The sequence below is a fragment of the Arachis stenosperma genome, chromosome 2 (assembly GCF_014773155.1).
Source record: "Arachis stenosperma cultivar V10309 chromosome 2, arast.V10309.gnm1.PFL2, whole genome shotgun sequence".
Classification (NCBI taxonomy): Eukaryota; Viridiplantae; Streptophyta; class Magnoliopsida; order Fabales; family Fabaceae; genus Arachis; species Arachis stenosperma.
In genome coordinates, this window is record NC_080378.1 from 25563548 (window position 1) to 25582720 (window position 19173).

A 19173-nucleotide genomic window follows, 5' to 3' on the forward strand; every position below is an offset into this window, starting at 1 on the left:
GAGAACTTGAAATAGCTTTGATAAATGATGAAGAATTGAGTAAACAGATTGAGAAAATTAAGGAACAACAAAAAAGATCTAAAATTGGATGGATTCATATTAGTACTATACAAGTCTTAATCAAATCTACATATATGAAAGGAATTAATTCACCGATAAGCTTAGCAATCTGTGACAAAAGAATTACTGATGACCCAATAGATCAAATAATTGGAATTGTTCATGGAAACTTGGCAAACGTAAATGTTAAATTCAATGCCCATCTTGGATATGCTATACCTTTATCAACTGAAAATCTTGGAAGATCTATAAGTTTGGCTTATAAATTTCACATAAAGAATCTAATGGAACAAGACGATGAACCCTTTTCAATTACATATGCAATAAATTATGCTTTAACAAATAGCCATCATAGTATAATATTTAAAAACAGAGAAAGAATTTATGTCGATGAATTATTTCAGAAAATTGTAAAGACAGAAATACCAAAATATAAAGCTATTGAAAATCCAGTTCTTTTACTAAAAGAACCATCAGGAAAATTAGTTTCATCGAATTTTCAAATAAGAGAATCCAAAATTAATAGCCCGTTAAGTTTATCTAAGTTAAAGATTAAAGAAGAAAATTCTGAAATAAAAGAATTAACAAAAAAGGTCAAAAAATTAAATGAAACCCTAAACACTAAGTTATGACAATAAATAAAGAAAAAATATATGTAACCTATCAAGACAAGAAATAAGAGCTCTTTGAAAGAGAAAATCGGTTGAATTATTTACAGTTTTCTAAAATAAATCAAAGAGCATTTAAAGCTCTAAAAATAATCTATGACAAATTGAAAGGAGAAGTTGAAGAGTTAGAAAAATTAATAGAATCTCTAGAAAATAGTGATGAATCGATGATAGAATTTGCAGAAATACTATGATAAATAATGAAGTATACAAAGATTGAAAGACCAGAAAACAAAATAAAAAGAAAAAGGGCGAAAAAATTAAAAAGTAAAATAAAGGAGTATAAAAGGGAATTAAATAATCTTCGGTTCGAAATTAATGACCTTATAATAAAAAGGATAGAAATAAGAACAAATATAAACAAGTTGGAGCTAAACTTAAAAAATTTATAAATGCCTGGAAAACCATATTATGACTTAAAAGAATTAAAGCTGTTGAAAGAAAAAATGGAGAATGAAGTTGAAAAATTAAAAAGATATTTAGAAACAACAGAAAATGTAGAAATAAAAGAAGTTTTTGAGGATTTAAAAAATTATATTAAAGAAAAAGACAAACAGATAAAAGATTTTATTTACAATAATCCATGCAAAAAAGAATATTATAAACTAAAACAAAATTGAAAAACTATAAAAATGAAATCAGAATTAGTAGAAATGGTCAATACTTTTGATTATGAAATTGTAAATTATAAAGTACTACCAACCAAATCTATACAAATTATAAACTTATATGAAGAGTTAATGGAAATTTTGAAAAAGAAATTACAACTAAAAATTGGTATCAGAGTCAAGTTAACTATTAAGGGTAATACTTTCTCTTTAAGTAACACTTTTAGTGACACGCTTTCAAAACCAACAAATAATCATAAAAGACAAAAATCTTCACAATTACATCTGTACACTAGATGCCCCTAATAATAAATGAGAAAAGAAATATTTTCAGACAGCACCGAGAGCAAGAGGGTGCGTGACTGTCTCCGAGTTCGCCGCGTCAGAAAATCAAAGTCCCGTAATTCATGTCACGCTACAAGGTCATTATTGGAATTTCACCTTACAAAAATTCTATAAATTATTATTATTTATTTTACGTGTACAACAGTACATACTTACCTTAATTAATTGCAAATTGAACCTTACCAATTTCATTCATTACAGAAAATAATTAATTTGGATTATTCTACCTTTAACTTAATTAATCAATCAATCAATAATAACAAAATAAACTTAGACCCGAAGACAAAGATGTTGAGAGAAGAAGAAAAGTAGCGAAGAAGAAGCAGCAGCTAAGGAATAAAGAAAGGAAAAAACCGAAACCATAAACGGAAAGAGCTTAGTAATAATAATCCTCTTCATCAAAAATATTTTTCAGCGTTTTGGGGAAGAGGTTTAAGCTCTTTCTCTTTCTTCTCTCCCATTCATTTCATTCACTACACACACAAAATTTCAGCTGGTAGATAAATATATATATTTTTTCGATTATTTTGGAAATTGCATCGAATCGTGGTGCAAAGGATCTTCTTGCTCTTCAGGAGTGTGGATGAGTAGCAGCCATTGGAGCTAGATCCGGAACAAACCGAAGCTTCTGATCCAATCAAATCGATTGCAAAATGGTATTAATTTTTCGTTCTTTTTTTTTTAATTTTACTTATTAGATTTTTACTGGTCATAGTTGAATCAATTTGAAGTCTTGTAGATGAAGATTCTCACTTTCTTCGGAAATGTTTGCCTTTTTTTAATTTTAGATATTATGTCATTTTTTCTTCTTCATATTTTCAAACTTTTAGGAGCTGATCTAGTATTGCGGTAAAATCGGAATTTCGGATCTTTGTTTATGTCTGAGAATTCTGTTACACGTATGTGATTCGGTTTTTGATTTGGTTGTTTAGATTTTTTGGTCAATGTGTTAGTAGCGACATTGTAGGGGTCAGATTGCAATGTGGTATACTAATTTTTCCCCTCACCTTTCTCTCTCTCTCCCTCTCCCTCTCTTGTTGTAGCTTGTTTTGGTTCAATTCAAATTCGCAGAGAAACATGGTTTCGTTCTTATAGGGTTGCTAGTAATTTGTTGACTTCTTTGGAAAACTTATTCCCTCCTAATTTTTAATATGTGATTTAGGGGAAGATTAGTTTAACTATGAACGAATACTGGCTCTTAAGGTTTATAGAGATGATTTGTAGGCTTGGTGATTGGACTCGGCATGAATCTGTTGGGATATTTCTTGAAATAGGAAACTTAGGATATGGTCCGCCGATTACGACTTGATAAATTTGCATTGTTACATCATTGATTGGGTTGGATGAATTTTCAATAATTCAATCATGGAGAAATTTGTTCAGTTTTGTTCGGGATTTTTAATTCAGTTGTGAATTTTAACTGAGGATTATGTGTGTCCTTTGTAGTCAATTAGGTTGTTGAACAAGACCGAATCTAACAAACAATCAAGCAATTACTTCGTCTTTGTCTTCTAAACTAGTTGTATTCCTTGCTTGGATATCATGGATAAATTAAGGAAAATTTAATTTGGGTGATATTAGTTGTATACTTCAATGATTAATCATTTTATTCCAATGAGACTGATGGTTTGAAAAATTCGGTAGACTCTAGATTGCACATTTTGATAGAAAATGTGAAACAATCAGATTAATGTAGATGGAAGAACAAGGATTCCGACTTCCTTTTCAAACACGTTCTATATGGTATTGAATCATTTTCTGATTACGGAGCTTTTACTGATGCTATTAACCCACAAAAGTTGTGGGAGTTGCTGCTTGTTACCTGAGCCAATCTTTTAAATTATTTAAACTAGAAGTTACAGTTTCTTTTCTGCCAAAAAAAAAATATATATCTTTTATTGCTTTCTAATGTGACCATTTAACATACTTTTATACCACTTGAGTAAGATTTGAAGGTAGATAACTTGATTTGACCTGTTTTGATTTAGGTTAAAGGTTTCATTGTAATTACTTGAATATGAATATAATTATTAGACACGGTGAGATCTCTAGTGGTTTTATTTTGTTGTGACACTCTGCATTGTAGGCTGCTACTGCCAATCCTGTAGTTGGGTCCCAAGTTTGGTTGGAGGATCCAGAGGCAGCTTGGATAGATGGTGAAGTTTTGGAGGTTAAGGGGCAAGACATCAAAGTCCTTTGCACTTCAGGGAAGACGGTGGGTTTGCATGATTTTTATTTTAATTTAATCCTATTCATTGTTCTTCAGTAATTTATTTTCTTGTTCTTTGAATGTACCAGTTTTGCTTTGACTGCAATAAATTCGTAAACATGAATAACTGGTGGCAATATTTTAAGGGTTGCATAATGTGTATAATGTGAAGATAGCACAGTTAAGTGCCTGCAGCATGACTGTACTTAACATGTACTATATATAAAATTTTGAAATTACCTCCAAAGTTGACTCAGAAGTTGGAACTGTATGATGTCTTAAAATTGTGAAATCCTTTCCTCACTCTGTTGTTTTAAATTTGCAGGTTGTGGTTAAAGTGTCCAGCGTTTATCATAAAGATACTGAAGCTCCACCATGTGGAGTGGATGATATGACAAAGCTTGCTTATCTGCATGAACCTGGTGTCCTAGCTAATCTGAGATCTAGATATGACATCAATGAAATATATGTATGAGCTTTGGATGCCTACTCTCTAAAAAATGTCTCTCTTGTATCTTAGTGTATTTATACTTCTTTGACATTCGCTTAGCCTTACAATGATATTTTGCTTCCAGACGTATACTGGGAATATATTGATTGCTGTGAACCCGTTCATAAAGCTCCCTCATTTATACGATAGCCATATGATGGCACAATATAAAGGAGCAGGTTTTGGCGAGCTAAGTCCACATCCTTTTGCAGTTGCAGATGCAGCATATAGGTAGTTATTTATAGAGTTTAATTTTGATGCATTGACAGTGTAAAACCATTTTACACAGTTGTTCAATCACTTCCATTAGTTTAAATGACCATTCACGCATTGATTGTTGAAAGTAGTTATTTTTTCTGACATGGTGATACTTAATTGGATGCAAGTGTAAGACACCTTTACACTGTTAGTACATCAAAATTAAATTCTTATTTATATTATTTGTGTAAAAGTTCGGTAAGTACTTTACAAGTTTGACCACATAAACTGTTGTGTATGTAGGCTTATGATTAATGAAGGAATCAGTCAGTCAATACTGGTTAGTGGTGAAAGTGGGGCTGGTAAAACAGAAAGCACAAAGTTACTCATGCGCTATCTTGCTTACATGGGAGGTAGAGCTGCTGTTGGTGAAGGTAGGACTGTAGAGCAGAAAGTCCTAGAGGTAACAGAATTTGACCTTTTTTACGTTGGTGTTTGGTTTGTTTTCTATTTTTTATATTTAGTCGATATGCTTTAACTGATGGCTAAGAAAATGCCACCAAGTTTTAATTCTTCCTTGTTTCCCTCACGGAGTTCTGTTTATAACTCAAATAGAAGGATGTGGCATTTTTGTAATTATTAATGAAAACATTTTACTGTAAACAGAAACCAAATCAATCTCCCTCTTAAGGGTTGTTTTTCTTGGCAAGCTTATTCTGTACCATTTTATATATCTTTTAGTTTACATACTTTTGGTATTGTTTTACTTAAAGCTAAGACAGATTTAACATAGACTTATGTTTTGGCCTTCTTTTCTCATTTTCAGTCCAATCCTGTTCTAGAAGCCTTTGGCAATGCAAAGACTGTTAGGAACAATAATTCAAGGTGTGAAATGATAGAAAGACTCCCCCCCCCCCCTTCCCCTTTTTCTTTCCCCATTATTTTATATTTTTTGGTCACGATAATGAAAATACCAAGCTATTCTCTAATTGTTACTATTTCATCACTTGTGACTTGTGCAGTCGTTTTGGGAAGTTTGTGGAGATCCAATTTGACCAGAGGGGAAGGATTTCTGGAGCTGCTATTAGAACATATCTGTTGGAAAGATCACGTGTTTGCCAATTGTCAGATCCAGAAAGAAATTATCACTGTTTCTATATGTTGTGTGCTGCACCTCCAGAGGTAATGGATTTATTTTGTTTGGGTTCAAGATCATATTGATGGGAAGAAGTGAAAGACTAGATGTATAGATAGAGCTTTATTAATTTGCATGAATCATAAATTTGAGTAAGTTACTATGAAACTAACTAGTAAACATAGAACTGTTGCTGGATAGAAAAAAGAGGTGCTGATTTCTTTCCTTTCATTGTCTTCTTATATATTTTTGAAATGACCCTCTTTTTTTAATAAAAAAGAAGAGATATTGTTAACAAAAAGGGATGGATATATCTTTTCAATTACTGAGGCCGAGGCGTCAGCTTTCTTGTACCTTTTGACTTGATTATGGTAATGCTTGTTGGTATTACTTGTTAATGTTCAACTCATTTTCATCATTTTTCTTGACCGCATTATTTTACTTAGTTTTTGTAACTAAAAAACAATTCTTTTGGCAGGATGTTAAGAAGTACAAATTAGGAAACCCAAGAACATTTCATTATCTAAACCAAACAAATTGCTTTGAGTTGGAAGGAGTTGATGAAGCAAAAGAATATCATGATACAAGGAGAGCAATGGATGTTGTTGGAATAAGTTCTGAGGAGCAGGTATTTTATTGGCAGTTTCTTTAAGTATATACCAATTATTATGTGATCTTCAATACTTTGTTTTTTGCTTTTCCTCTGTCCTCATCTCTCTTCAGGAAGCAATATTCCGAGTGGTAGCTGCAATTTTGCATCTTGGCAATATTGAATTTACAAAAGGTCAGGAAATTGACTCATCTACGCCCAAAGATGAAAAATCTCGGTTCCATCTACAAACTGCTGCTGAACTTTTCATGTGAGCAAACATTGCAAGCTTGCATTGCTTAATCATATTCTAAGGTTTGCACATCATATCTCTCAATTTAAATTCCTTGGGTCATGAAATTTTATTCAGGTGTGATGCAAAGGCACTTGAGAATTCTCTTTGCAAGCGAGTGATTGTTACGCGTGATGAAACAATTACTAAATGGTTGGATCCAGAATCTGCTGCACTTAGCCGAGATGCTTTGGCTAAGATTGTGTACACGAGGTTGTTTGACTGGTAAGTTGCGAGCAAATTGCTTGAAGATAGATTATTTTGAACCTTGGTTATTGGTTTGGGCAAGTTAGCTCAATTCGCTCTTTAGTAATTTTATGTCATCTTTGGCAGGCTGGTGGATAAAATTAATAATTCAATTGGTCAAGACCCTGAGTCGAAGTCCTTAATCGGTGTGCTGGATATTTATGGTTTTGAAAGTTTCAAGACTAACAGGTGCATTACTGTGATATGTTTTGTTTGTTCTCTACAGATAGGCTAATCTATTTAAGTGAAGATCCAAGAAATTAGTACGGGAATTTATACTTGTAATTTGTTACATTATCTGATATAATGACTTCCAACAATGGGGAGCGGAACCCATCATTGTCCCAAGTTACAAGCATGTCCAAAGGCTGAGTATCATAAAGAGGGTGCGGAATGGCCAGCCCAAAGTTGTTGACGTGGATAGCAGGACAGCTTTTGTACTAAAACTAATATATGCATTCCAAATAGTTTGTACACTCGTCTACATGCTTGAAAAATATTGTGTGATGCTAGATATTAAGATGCTTTATACCAAGAAGATGTTGAGTGATGCCCAGTTTAACTAATTTGGTATTGGGCTAGATTATTTATTAAATAGATGATAGGATTACATGAAATATTGATAAGGATATAAACTCTAGGAGCTAAAAAATCTCGATCTAAATGGCAGTTGACCCCATTTCAAACTCTATTTCATTATGAACCGTGTCTCTTCGTTTCAAAACTCCCGAACATGACTTAATTTAATGCCTTTCTATCAAGCAGTAGTTATTGTCTACATCTAAATCGACATTGTAGCGGAGCTGTAAATTGTGATTAATGTTTGATTTTTCTATTTTGCAGTTTTGAGCAATTTTGTATTAATTTGACCAATGAAAAGCTTCAGCAACACTTTAATCAGGTTTGTTGTGAAATACAGATTACCTTCTTTGTAGTGACTGGAATGTTTGCTTGTATAATTGTAACAGAAACATAAGGATACTTGTTTATACTCATTTTAGATGTTTTCTAATGCTTTAATATTTATTCTGCAGCATGTTTTCAAAATGGAGCAAGAAGAATATAAAAAAGAGGAGATTGATTGGAGTTACATTGAGTTTGTTGACAATCAAGATGTCCTGGATCTCATCGAAAAGGTTTTCCTTCCAACTGCACAATCATTCTGTTCTTTGACTGTTTCCTTTATCTTACTCTAGTATAAGATGTTTGAGCATATTGTAATGTGTGGCTGTAGATACTAATTATCTTGCATCTGCTTGTACATGAGGTATGATATCACAAGAATTTGCAAGGGTGGTGATTCAAGTAGTTCTGCAGTTTCAATTCCCACCACCCCTCTTCTTCTAAAACTATGTCTTGACAGACTAGCGTTTTTGCCTTTGCCCATCACTTTTTAAAATTCTATTAGGGAATGTTGTTAAATAACAATTCTAAATATCAAATACATTCAAATTGGCAATAACATCTTAATTTTTAGGTGTTTAAAATTTTAAATTAGCAATTTTTGAGCCCACCATTTAATGGTTAATTCTCTTACATCAAAGTCTAGGGTCCCCTATTCTACTCCCATCTCCTTTCCCTTGCTATCTCTAATTCTCTAGTAGAAAGAAGAGATTTAAGTTAGAACTTTGTAAATAAAGTTCTCTCTTTAGGATATCATTGTTCTTTTGAGATATCAGAGACAACTTACCATGTTTTTGTAGAAGATATTGGATAAAAGACAACTCTAGTTTCATTTCATTGTAAAATAAAAAAATTAGTTGCATACGAGAAATTGTGCTTAACATGAAGTGTTTCCGTTGAGAAAACAAGTGGTAAATACCCAAAAAGCATTCACAAATAATTGGTTCTTTATTTTTGTTTCGAGGATATGGTTATTTCTTGCATTATTCACTCCATCTGTTTTGGAAATTTATTATTGCATATACTTGATTAAAAGACATGATACATTAATGAATTTACTGCAGACATAATACATGACAAGACACAATATCATTGTTTTGTCTATGTGGTAGATCCCATCTAGTTGGATAAGACTTTGTTGTTATTTTTTATAAGAAGTGAAATGTTTTGTTTATCTCAAAGGTTTCTAAACAATAATCAATTAAGAAAATTGCAATGTAGATGTTTTTAGATATGATTTCATTTTAAATTTTTCTTGATAAAAAGCAGTATATTTGATTTGTTCATGAAATGTCAAGGAGTGATTCTCTTGATAAAATATCAATGTAAATAATACCATGCAAGGAAAGATCCCTTGCATATGCACAGCTTGGATGACAGTTCTAGTGGTTATGTTAACCGAAAATATTTTGTAACAAATTTTGTTGGCATAAAAAAAAGAAAAAGAACAGAAATCAAAAGGTATGCTCTGAAACTAGTAAAAGGCTGTGAATTTAATTTGTTTTTCGGAATGAGTTTTGGATGATGCTTAGTCCTTTTAGTCTTCACGTTGTATCCTCTCCTTCAACATTCCGAGAATGTTCTTCCATTGATTTTTTTATAAAAAAGAGGAAAACTGTTAAAGTTAATTTTTCTCAATTAGAAGATTTGGTTGTAATAACAAGTTCAAGACAAAAAAGTAGTTGCGTGTAGACTAATTTTTGTTGTATTTAATCAAGTTGTCATTAGGGCTTTTGCATTTATTCCTAACAAGATGATGACACCATTGTGTTTGTGCAGTTTGTTATCAGTGGATTTATTATTTACCATGGTATATTTATTGTTTAATTTTCAGAAACCTGGTGGCATTATTTCTCTTCTTGATGAAGCTTGGTGAGTATAGTTTGTACTGAATCCTTTTATTTGATATTCAGAGTCCTAATATCACAATACATCTTCCTTTACTCTCATTTTATTTTTCCATTGTTCTTAAACTTTGTCGATGCTAAAAGCCTTAAAATACTTGTATATTTATTCTTTTGCAGCATGTTTCCTAGATCAACACACGAAACTTTTGCCCAGAAGTTGTATCAGACATTCAAAAACCATAAAAGGTTCAGCAAGCCTAAATTGTCACGTAGTGACTTCACAATTTGCCATTATGCTGGTGATGTAAGTCAGATCAGTTACAAGCTCTTTCCCTGCTGGATATAATAAAAAATAAATAGGATAATTACATGATATAAATATATAATATAGGACTAGAATGTTTTGAATAGGTGTGCTTATTTTTATTTTGGACTGTGCATCCTGATATGTGTCTAATTTAGGTGACTTATCAAACGGAATTGTTCCTGGACAAGAACAAAGATTACGTTATTGCAGAACACCAAGCACTTCTTTATGCTTCTAAATGCTCCTTTGTATCGAGTTTGTTTCCCCCCTCGTCTGAGGAGTCATCCAAACAATCAAAGTTCTCTTCAATAGGTTCACGATTCAAGGTTGGTGGTTTTTCTTATTTTTGAAGGCACACAATTTAGTTCCCTTGCTCAACATATGTGGTTCTATAATCCTTGTTAATATGTCCTGCAGCAACAATTGCAAGCTCTACTTGAAACTCTCAGTTCCACCGAGCCACACTATATTCGTTGCGTAAAACCCAACAATCTTCTTAAGCCTGCAATTTTTGAGAACAAAAATGTTCTGCAGCAACTGCGTTGTGGGGTAAGACAACTTGAATTTTTATCCGTGTTTTGGTCCTTATGGTTAGTGCTACAGTTGAAGTTCAACTTATTGCCATGTGAGTTTCATTTATGCTCTTGATTATAGGGAGTTATGGAGGCAATTAGAATAAGCTGTGCAGGGTACCCCACTAGAAAAACCTTTGATGAATTTGTGGATCGGTTTGGACTTCTTGCACCTGAAGCACTAGATAGAAGGTATCTGAATTGTCAATCCAATCAGGCCCATTAGTTACTAACCTCAAATTTCTGATATTTTTTTTTCAATTTTTTATGTCAGCTCTGATGAGGTTTCTGTATGCAAGAGGATTCTGGAAAAAGTTGGACTTAAAGGTTATCAGGTAACTATCACCACGTGATCATCATTTGAGATTACCTTGACCATGGAGTTTGGCATAATATTTCGGAAATGAAGCATCACTTGTATAAATCTGTTGTTGACTTGAGTCCCTGCAAAACTCTCCAAATTTTTTGTTTTTTTTTTCTTCTTCATCCGGGTAACTCCTTTACTTATTAGGCAACTTATAACATGATGCTCATTTTGACTTGTTGAGTTACTGTTTGGAGCTTATGTGGGGACCACTAGTAACATTTCTTACTCTGTTCACTACTGTTTTTTTGGGGGAATAAATCTTACAAATCCAGAAAAAATAATTTATTTATTTTCTTTTGAAATGAGAATAAAGTTATCTCTGTGAGTGTTTGTTGTCATTAATGTTCAGGTAACTGGAGTTTACTGTTTCCATATGAGGCTATATTTTTTGTATTGATTTATTTTACTGGTTCTCCTTATTCTGCAGATTGGAAAAACAAAAGTGTTTCTTCGAGCTGGTCAAATGGCTGACTTAGATACTCGTAGAACTGAAATACTAGGAAGATCGGCAAGCATTATTCAGAGGAAAGTTCGTACCTATTTGGCCCACCGAAGTTTTGTATTGCTTCGTTTGTCTGCTATACAGATTCAAGCTTCGTGCAGAGGTCTGTGTTAATTTTATCCTCAGTTTGTATTTTGTGAAAAAGTACTTGTGAATTCTTATGAATTTTTAATGCCTATTACAGGACAACTTGCTCGACAAGTTTACAAGGGATTGCGGCAAGAGGCTTCTAGTCTGATGATTCAGAGGTATATACGCATGCATGCTGCTAGAAAGGCTTATAGAAAATTGTATAGTGCTGCTGTTTCTATTCAGACTGGTATGCGAGGGATGGCTGCTCGTTGTGAGCTGAACTTTAGGAAGCAGACTAAGGCAGCAATTGTCATTCAGGTAAATCTGAAAGAGAAAAAAAATTTATGACCTTTAATTTCTTTTAACTAATCTTATTTTTGTATTATGTTAGTTTATCCTTGTAAATCTGAATTTTGTTTGTGTATTTCAGAGCCATTGCCGAAAATATTTGGCACAACATCGTTTTAAGGACTTAAAGAAGGCAGCAATTGCTACACAATGTGCATGGAGAGGAAAAGTTGCTCGCCGAGAGTTACGAAAGCTCAAGATGGTAACCAACCCCTTCCTTCCTTATTAATCCTTGGAATCCATCAATTAAATTTTTGGAGACTAGTTAGTGAACTCAGAATTATATAAATCAATCCAGTCTGTGCATTAGGAAAATTTGTTACATGTTTCTGCTCTACCTTAATTATTCAAAGTTGACATTTTGGGAAAGTGTCCCACAAAACAAATACACCATTGTTGAGGTATCCTGAAATATCTCAAATTGTAGCCTGAAAAACCATAACAGTAAGAGTCAATTAGTTATGCAATTTTCCTGAATAAAGGGACTATGTCACTCTTTTTGCTGGAAAGGGAAATTGTAAATTTGTAATGCTTTCACATATATCATTGCTAACTGTTCACATATTTTTATTTTGCTATTCAGTAACGTTATATTTAAATTTCAGGCTGCCAGAGAAACTGGAGCACTCCAAGCTGCCAAAAATAAGCTTGAAAAGCAAGTTGAAGATCTTACACTGAGGTTACAGCTGGAAAAACGCATGAGGGTAAATGACTACAAGTTTTTCTGTGTTAGCTATTAACTGAAATTATTTCACTGTCAACAACTGGCAATTTCTGTCATTATGTTAACTGAGAGCACTGTAATTAATTTAAATTGCTTATCCGTGTTAATGCGTGTAGCAAAAGCCACCTAGTTGGATTAGACTTTAGTTGCTGCTATATCCATGTGAACACTATTAAGTATCTTTTGTTGTGAAGATTGTTAAATTTTTTTATAATAATGTAGGCTGACATGGAAGAAGCAAAATCACAAGAAAACGAAAGATTACAGTCTGCTTTGCAAAAGATGCAACTGCAATTTAAAGAGACTAAGGCACTTCTTAAGAAGGAGCGTGAAGAGGCTATGAAAAGAGAGGCAGAGAGAGTACCTGTCATACAGGAGATTCCCGTTGTTGACCATGGTTTGATGGAAAAATTAACTAGTGAAAATGAGAAACTCAAGGTGAGGTGTTTTTTTAGCATACGTATCTTATCTGCACTAAAGAAAGCCTTCAATATTGGGTGCACATCAAATATTCTCACTTTATTGGCAAGTAGTTGGTCATATCTTATGTTCCTGCTGGGGTCCATTGCAGAACTTGGTGAGCTCTCTGGAAGAGAAAATTGGTGAAACAGAAAAGAGGTATGAAGAGGCAAGCAAAGTCAGTGAAGAAAGGTTGAAGCAAGCTTTGGATGCTGAATCAAAAATAATCCAGTTGAAGACTGCAATGCAAAGGTGTTGTTTTTGATTGACCTTCCTTGGTGTCCGATTTATTTCAATTCATATAATTCAAACTATTGCTTGTTTCCAGTCCTGTAAATTAGTCATCCAAGTACTCTATTTGCTCTTACAAGATCTGCAGTGTCATATGACTTTTCTTGATTTAATTGACACTGATAGGCTTGAAGAGAAATTCTTAGATATGGAATCGGAAAACCAGGTTCTTCGGCAACAAACTCTGATAACATCATCTGTAAAACCAATGGCAGAGCACCTTTCCAATCATGTTTACGAGGTAAATTATGCTTGCTCAAAGGTATAGGTTTTGTAATCTGTATGCAAGTGTGGAATGTTATTTAGTCATCATATATTCTTCTGCAGAAGTTGGGCAATGGTCATCATGTGGTAGAAGAGCAGAAATCTGCTGTAAGTACTTTGTTTTTTACTCTCTCTCTCTCTCGACCCCCGTGTATTACGCCAGCTTTTTGTGTTTAGTGAAATCTAAAATGTGATGTAATTGCAGGAGAGTGTTACACCTGTTAAAATGTTTGGTACAGAATCTGATAGCAAATTGAGGAGATCCTACATTGAACGTCAACATGTGTGTGCTTAAACTCTTACATTTATTAATCAGCTCTCCAGTTAATTTGTTCACTATTTTTAACCATCCTTTTCACTGCAGGAGAATGTTGATGCTCTTGTAAACTGTGTAATGAAGAATATTGGCTTCCATCATGGAAAGCCTGTTGCTGCATTCACCATTTACAAATGCCTGCTCCACTGGAAATCATTTGAAGCTGAAAGAACTAGTGTATTTGACCGTCTTATCCAGATGATAGGTTCTGCAATTGAGGTGACTATTTTCACTTTTCTTAAGAAATAAATTTTCCACTCTCAGATTATTGATATCTTGCAGAAAATTTATGTCTAATCCAGATATAAATTTGTAAAAGAAGATATAATTTTTGCTAAGAGTAAAGAAATTATTAGGCCTTCACGTAATAAGTTATGTCTTAACCACACTATTACATTTCATAATTCACTGATTAATAGTATACTCAAGGTAGTGAATAGTTAGTCAAATGGAATGTAATATTCAATTATCAGTGAATAGGCGCTTGTGTTGAAGTTGGGAGTGGGTTAATGTGGGTTATTATGGTTCAATTCTTGTGCGGATGAACATCTATTTGAAACCCTTGGTGTTAGAAGTAATATGTATGCAAGATTGGATGCTGCTGTTGCCAGTGGCCATTTTCATGGTTTAATTGTTGAAGTATCTTTCCAATTATTTAAGACTATGAGCTATTTGTATGTTAGTGAATTACTATTTACCACCTATTCTGTTAAATAATCTGATCCTAATTTTAATGAGACAATTATTCAACAATTAGGGTGCTTTTCATAAAGTATTGTAGCTATTTGAATAACAATAGTTTTTACTTATTCGTTTCTCACTTTCCAGAATCAAGATGACAATGATCTTATGGCCTATTGGTTGTCAAATACATCTGCATTATTGTTTTTGCTCCAACAAAGTTTGAAGTCCGGGGGTGCAAGTGATACCACCCCAGTTAAAAAACCACCTAATCCAACATCCCTCTTTGGAAGAATGACTATGGTAATGAGTTTTCCTTATGCTCTTAATAACATAATCATTGTTTCTCATATGCTAAATTATTCTGATAGTCTGATTTATTTAATTGATACATTGCAGGGTTTTCGCTCGTCCCCTTCTTCAGCCAACCTTCCGGCCCCAGCATTAGAGGTTGTAAAGAAGGTTGAAGCTAAATACCCTGCTTTGCTGTTCAAGCAGCAGCTCACAGCCTATGTAGAAAAAATATATGGTATCCTTCGGGACAACTTGAAAAAGGAGTTGGCATCGTTGCTTTCATTATGTATACAGGTATGGGCGACATGCAGTCTGCAATTATTGAACTATAGTGAGGCTAAATCAAGAATAATGGATGGGTGAAATTGGAGACGATGTCTTACATCCCACATTGTTCTCTTTGCTTTTCCTTGTATACTATATCTGTCTTTTGGAGATACTTTCTAGAAAATTTTAATAGGATCCTGAGGTTCCTTTTTAGTTACATACTCATTTGGGCCCATTCCTCATGGAAATCATATTGCTGATATACAGGCCCCAAGAACATCAAAGGGAGTGTTACGGTCTGGCCGATCCTTTGGCAAAGATTCTCCCATGGGTCACTGGCAAAGTATTATTGAATCCCTCAACACCCTCCTATGTACTTTAAAAGAGAACTTCGTAAGAAACAAAACAATTACATTATTAACTTTCTGCAATACTTCCCTCCAATTAAGCTTGTGATGCTATTCCTTAAATTTATTAAACATGATATTGGTTTGGATTTCAGGTGCCTCCAGTCCTAATCCAAAAGATCTACACTCAAACATTCTCATATATTAATGTTCAACTCTTCAACAGGTAAGCCGCTTCTTTTACTCGAAAGTAAAGTTTTTGCTTAATTTTATAAAATCTAGTAAGGTTAACATTCTATTCTATGCTTGCAACAATTATTGTCAGTCTTCTTCTACGTCGGGACTGTTGCACATTCACCAATGGAGAATATGTGAAAGCTGGTTTAGCAGAATTGGAGTTGTGGTGTGCTCAAGCAAAGGAGGAGGTAATTTATTTTTGTTTATTTTGTTTCATGTTGGTTCTGAAGTTTTAGTCCATATGTATGCACTTTGTGGCTTTTGGATTCATGCACATATCTTCAGAAGTCTAATCTGATTCCCTCATTTTCACAGTATGCAGGTTCATCTTGGGACGAGCTTAAGCACATCAGACAGGCAGTTGGGTTCTTGGTAATTTTCTCTCGCTTCCTTTGATAATGTAGCACCCGCATTGACTTTTCCTAGCTGTTAATGTTTTCATGATGATGAGAATTGCTGTTGGTTTATTATGCATCATGTTTTGTTTATACTTATCATCTCACAAAATCTGAAAGTTTCCGTGATAATGTTAAGTGATTGGACAAATTCTATCAAACTAAATGCCGAAGAGGATCTGGATCTTCTTCTGCCCCCTAGATCAAGCTAATCTAAATCTAAATCTAAATTTTCATTCTTCTTGAGTTGTATTTTCCATTTACACATTATTGTTGAAAACGTGTACTTTTAATTGGATTTGTTCTAAGAAAATAATTTTCAAGCAAAGTTCTTTAAGACATCTTTTATTCTGAGTTTCAAATTACTCTAAGAAGCTCTAGATCATTTTCAAACTACTCAGACATATGTTGATAAATATACATGATCAAGCCTGTTTCTAAAAATCTAGATAGTCTAACTAATACTAGTTCTAGCGTCTATGATTGGTGATTTTATTTAGTAATTACAAATAACAAGTATCTTATACTCAAATGCTTAAGACAGTCTGGAGATTAATTTTATGTTTCTTAGTTATTCTCTATAAAATTATCAAAATATCCATTACATCTTTGCTACTTGAATCGCTTTAATGGTTTCAAATTTTTATGAGCAGGTTATTCATCAGAAGTACAGGATTTCCTATGATGAAATCATTAACGATTTATGCCCTGTAAGTATCTATCGATATCAAGCTTTCTGTATGAGTGTATGGGGCTTCCATATTGCATATTAATTTGTTAATATTCCCAAGGGCCTAAATTTGATAGCATAGTTGATTACTTTGTACAGCAGAATTAAATTGATGAATTCTTGGAATGTTTGATTTTTCAATTTAGTTTCTTTTTATTATTGCAATTGTTTATCAACGTTAAATTGGATGAAGGCTAAAGCATAGTCTTCTGTTCATGCCCCTCACTTTTTGCCATAAACTCAATCCATTTCTAAGTGTACATGTTTTCTCATGTGTTATACCTTCTGTTTTTCTTTCTTTCTCCCCTCCTTCTTCATCAGATCATGAGTGTCCAGCAGCTATATAGAATATGTACACTTTACTGGGATGCTAACTACAATACTCGAAGCGTTTCTCCGGACGTAAGTATTTTCATTTCACTATACTGTTTCTATCAATTGTAAAATTAAAGGAAAAGGTAAACAGTTGACAATTATACACGAATCTTCTTTCAGGTCCTTTCCAGCATGAGGGTGCTTATGGCCGAGGATTCGAATAATGCTCAAAGTGATTCTTTCTTGTTGGATGACAATTCCAGGTGAGAGTGCTTGCCTATGGAAAATGATTTGTGGTGCTTTAATAGCATAACATGGAATAGCTAGCTAGTGCAAAAGGTGGATACATATGAGTTTGAACTATTAAATCCTAATCATATTTGCTGGAGTCTATGGTATCTGGTTATGGTGGCTATAGTGGCTACACAAGTGTTGTTAAAATTAAAGTTACACTTCTTATACATTTTGGTAATACTTTTTCTTTTATTTTTAAAGTTAAGAAGCGTTGTTAAATAGTAAAAAAACGTTACTTTATTTTTAGCAATACTTTTTAAGACACCATAACTATCATGGTATAAGCATCATAGCATACACCATATTTTAATAAAATATGTAGATTATCATTGTCTTAAATTGGTAGTTGAAATATTGATTAGGAAAAAGAAAGATGTTATGAAATATTCATATTGGATTCAAGTTTTACCAATTAATTTTTTCTTTTTTTTTTTTGACAGTATTCCCTTCTCAGTGGATGACCTTTCTACAGCACTCCAAGAGAAGGAATTCTCAGACATGAAACCAGCAGAAGAGCTTCTTGAGAACCCTGCCTTCCAATTTTTAAATGAGTAGGCAAAAAGGAAATGAAGCTTAGTATGCATTTTATAAATTGTCTCTTAGTCAAGGCAGGCAACAAAATCAGTTGTTGGTCCTTGCCATAGTGGCTGTAAATCCTTTTTTTCTTATTTTAATTTTGTTCTTTTTTCATTTTACCTATTTCTTTTGTTTTGGTTTTACATATTGTTTATAGTATCCCTGCATCATCATGCCCCTGATGTAAAGTTAATTTTTTCATTCTTTGGTTGGCATTCAATTGTAAAATCTTCAAGGGGTAGGGATATTTATAGGATTAGGTGAGCTTGCCTTAATATTTGTTCATTTTTGTTGTCTTTTATAGTCAATTTGGTCAGAAAACCTCTAGAAAGATCAGCTGTGCTTATAATTTTTGTTTTTGGGGTCCAAGCTGACTTTCCACATTTTCCTTTTTTGCTTGTGTAAAGGGTAAAAAAAATGCACATTGATATTTGATAAATAATGAATAGGTTTTCATATTCTGGTGTTCGTACTAGTCTTTTGTTCTTTTCTTTATTGCAAAGTTTTTAGCTGTAAATATCCGTAACAAATTTGACATTAGTGATTTTTTTTTTTTTGATTTATTTGTAATGAGTACCCAATCAGTTAGTCCAATACATAACAAAACTCTTGTCTGTACGTACTACGTAGTTCACATCTCAACTAAACAAATTCACACGAACATATTGCTAGACTTTTTGATTCCATTATAATGAGTTAATTTTAGATATGTAAATATTCATCCGGCACTAACAGATTTCTTCTATTTTTAGTTAATATTGTGTAAGCCCCAAATTTAATTATTTAATTTAAAAAAAATAGATAAAAGTACACAAGAATTTTCACACCGTGGATAGATATATTCCTAAATTTTTTAATGAGTCATTTGTACACACCAAAATAAAATTTCGTTGTAAATTTTATCCTTCCGTGACCTGAGTAATTTTTCTAGCGGTAGTGGATGCCAGATGACACGGTATTGTGTGATGTGGCCAATTTGGGATGACAAAGTAAAAAATAGAATTATTACATTATTAAATTTGTTGAAATAAATATAAAAAAAGGTGTAATAGAATCACTGTTCATCCTGTTCCTTCTCAAATTCCTTCGAACCCTAAGAACCCTAACACCGGGTGAAAAAATTTATCCTTCATTCTCTTCATTTTTTTGTACATCTTCTTCCTGTTTGTTGTAATAGGAGTTTGAAAACTCTAATGTATCAAAATATCACACTCTCAATGAAGGA

General features: G+C 33.2%; 1 protein-coding gene across 2 annotated transcripts; it reads left to right on the plus strand.

Annotated features, from left to right (window-relative positions):
• Positions 1 to 1938: 1938 nt before the first annotated feature.
• On the plus strand, positions 1939 to 18317 carry LOC130961707 (myosin-6-like). Of its 2 annotated transcripts, XM_057887691.1 has the most exons (39): positions 1939 to 2337; positions 3768 to 3896; positions 4216 to 4359; positions 4466 to 4611; positions 4882 to 5041; positions 5405 to 5463; positions 5601 to 5760; positions 6192 to 6341; positions 6437 to 6573; positions 6673 to 6819; positions 6928 to 7029; positions 7684 to 7741; positions 7875 to 7976; positions 9578 to 9615; positions 9768 to 9894; positions 10053 to 10223; positions 10315 to 10446; positions 10552 to 10661; positions 10744 to 10804; positions 11264 to 11441; positions 11523 to 11728; positions 11841 to 11960; positions 12364 to 12462; positions 12705 to 12920; positions 13054 to 13193; positions 13359 to 13473; positions 13560 to 13604; positions 13702 to 13779; positions 13861 to 14031; positions 14641 to 14796; positions 14893 to 15081; positions 15322 to 15447; positions 15557 to 15627; positions 15727 to 15826; positions 15954 to 16010; positions 16687 to 16743; positions 17085 to 17165; positions 17259 to 17341; positions 17813 to 18317. In XM_057887691.1, exons 1-39 carry the CDS (start codon positions 2335 to 2337, stop codon positions 17925 to 17927), a joined length of 4539 nt encoding a protein of 1512 aa, XP_057743674.1. In that variant the 5' UTR covers positions 1939 to 2334; the 3' UTR covers positions 17928 to 18317. The 2 variants fall into 2 exon arrangements, with proteins under 2 accessions (XP_057743674.1, XP_057743675.1); XM_057887692.1 differs by lacking the exons at positions 1939 to 2337; positions 3768 to 3896 and having other exon boundaries at positions 4303 to 4359; positions 4882 to 5012.
• Positions 18318 to 19173: the final 856 nt, after the last annotated feature.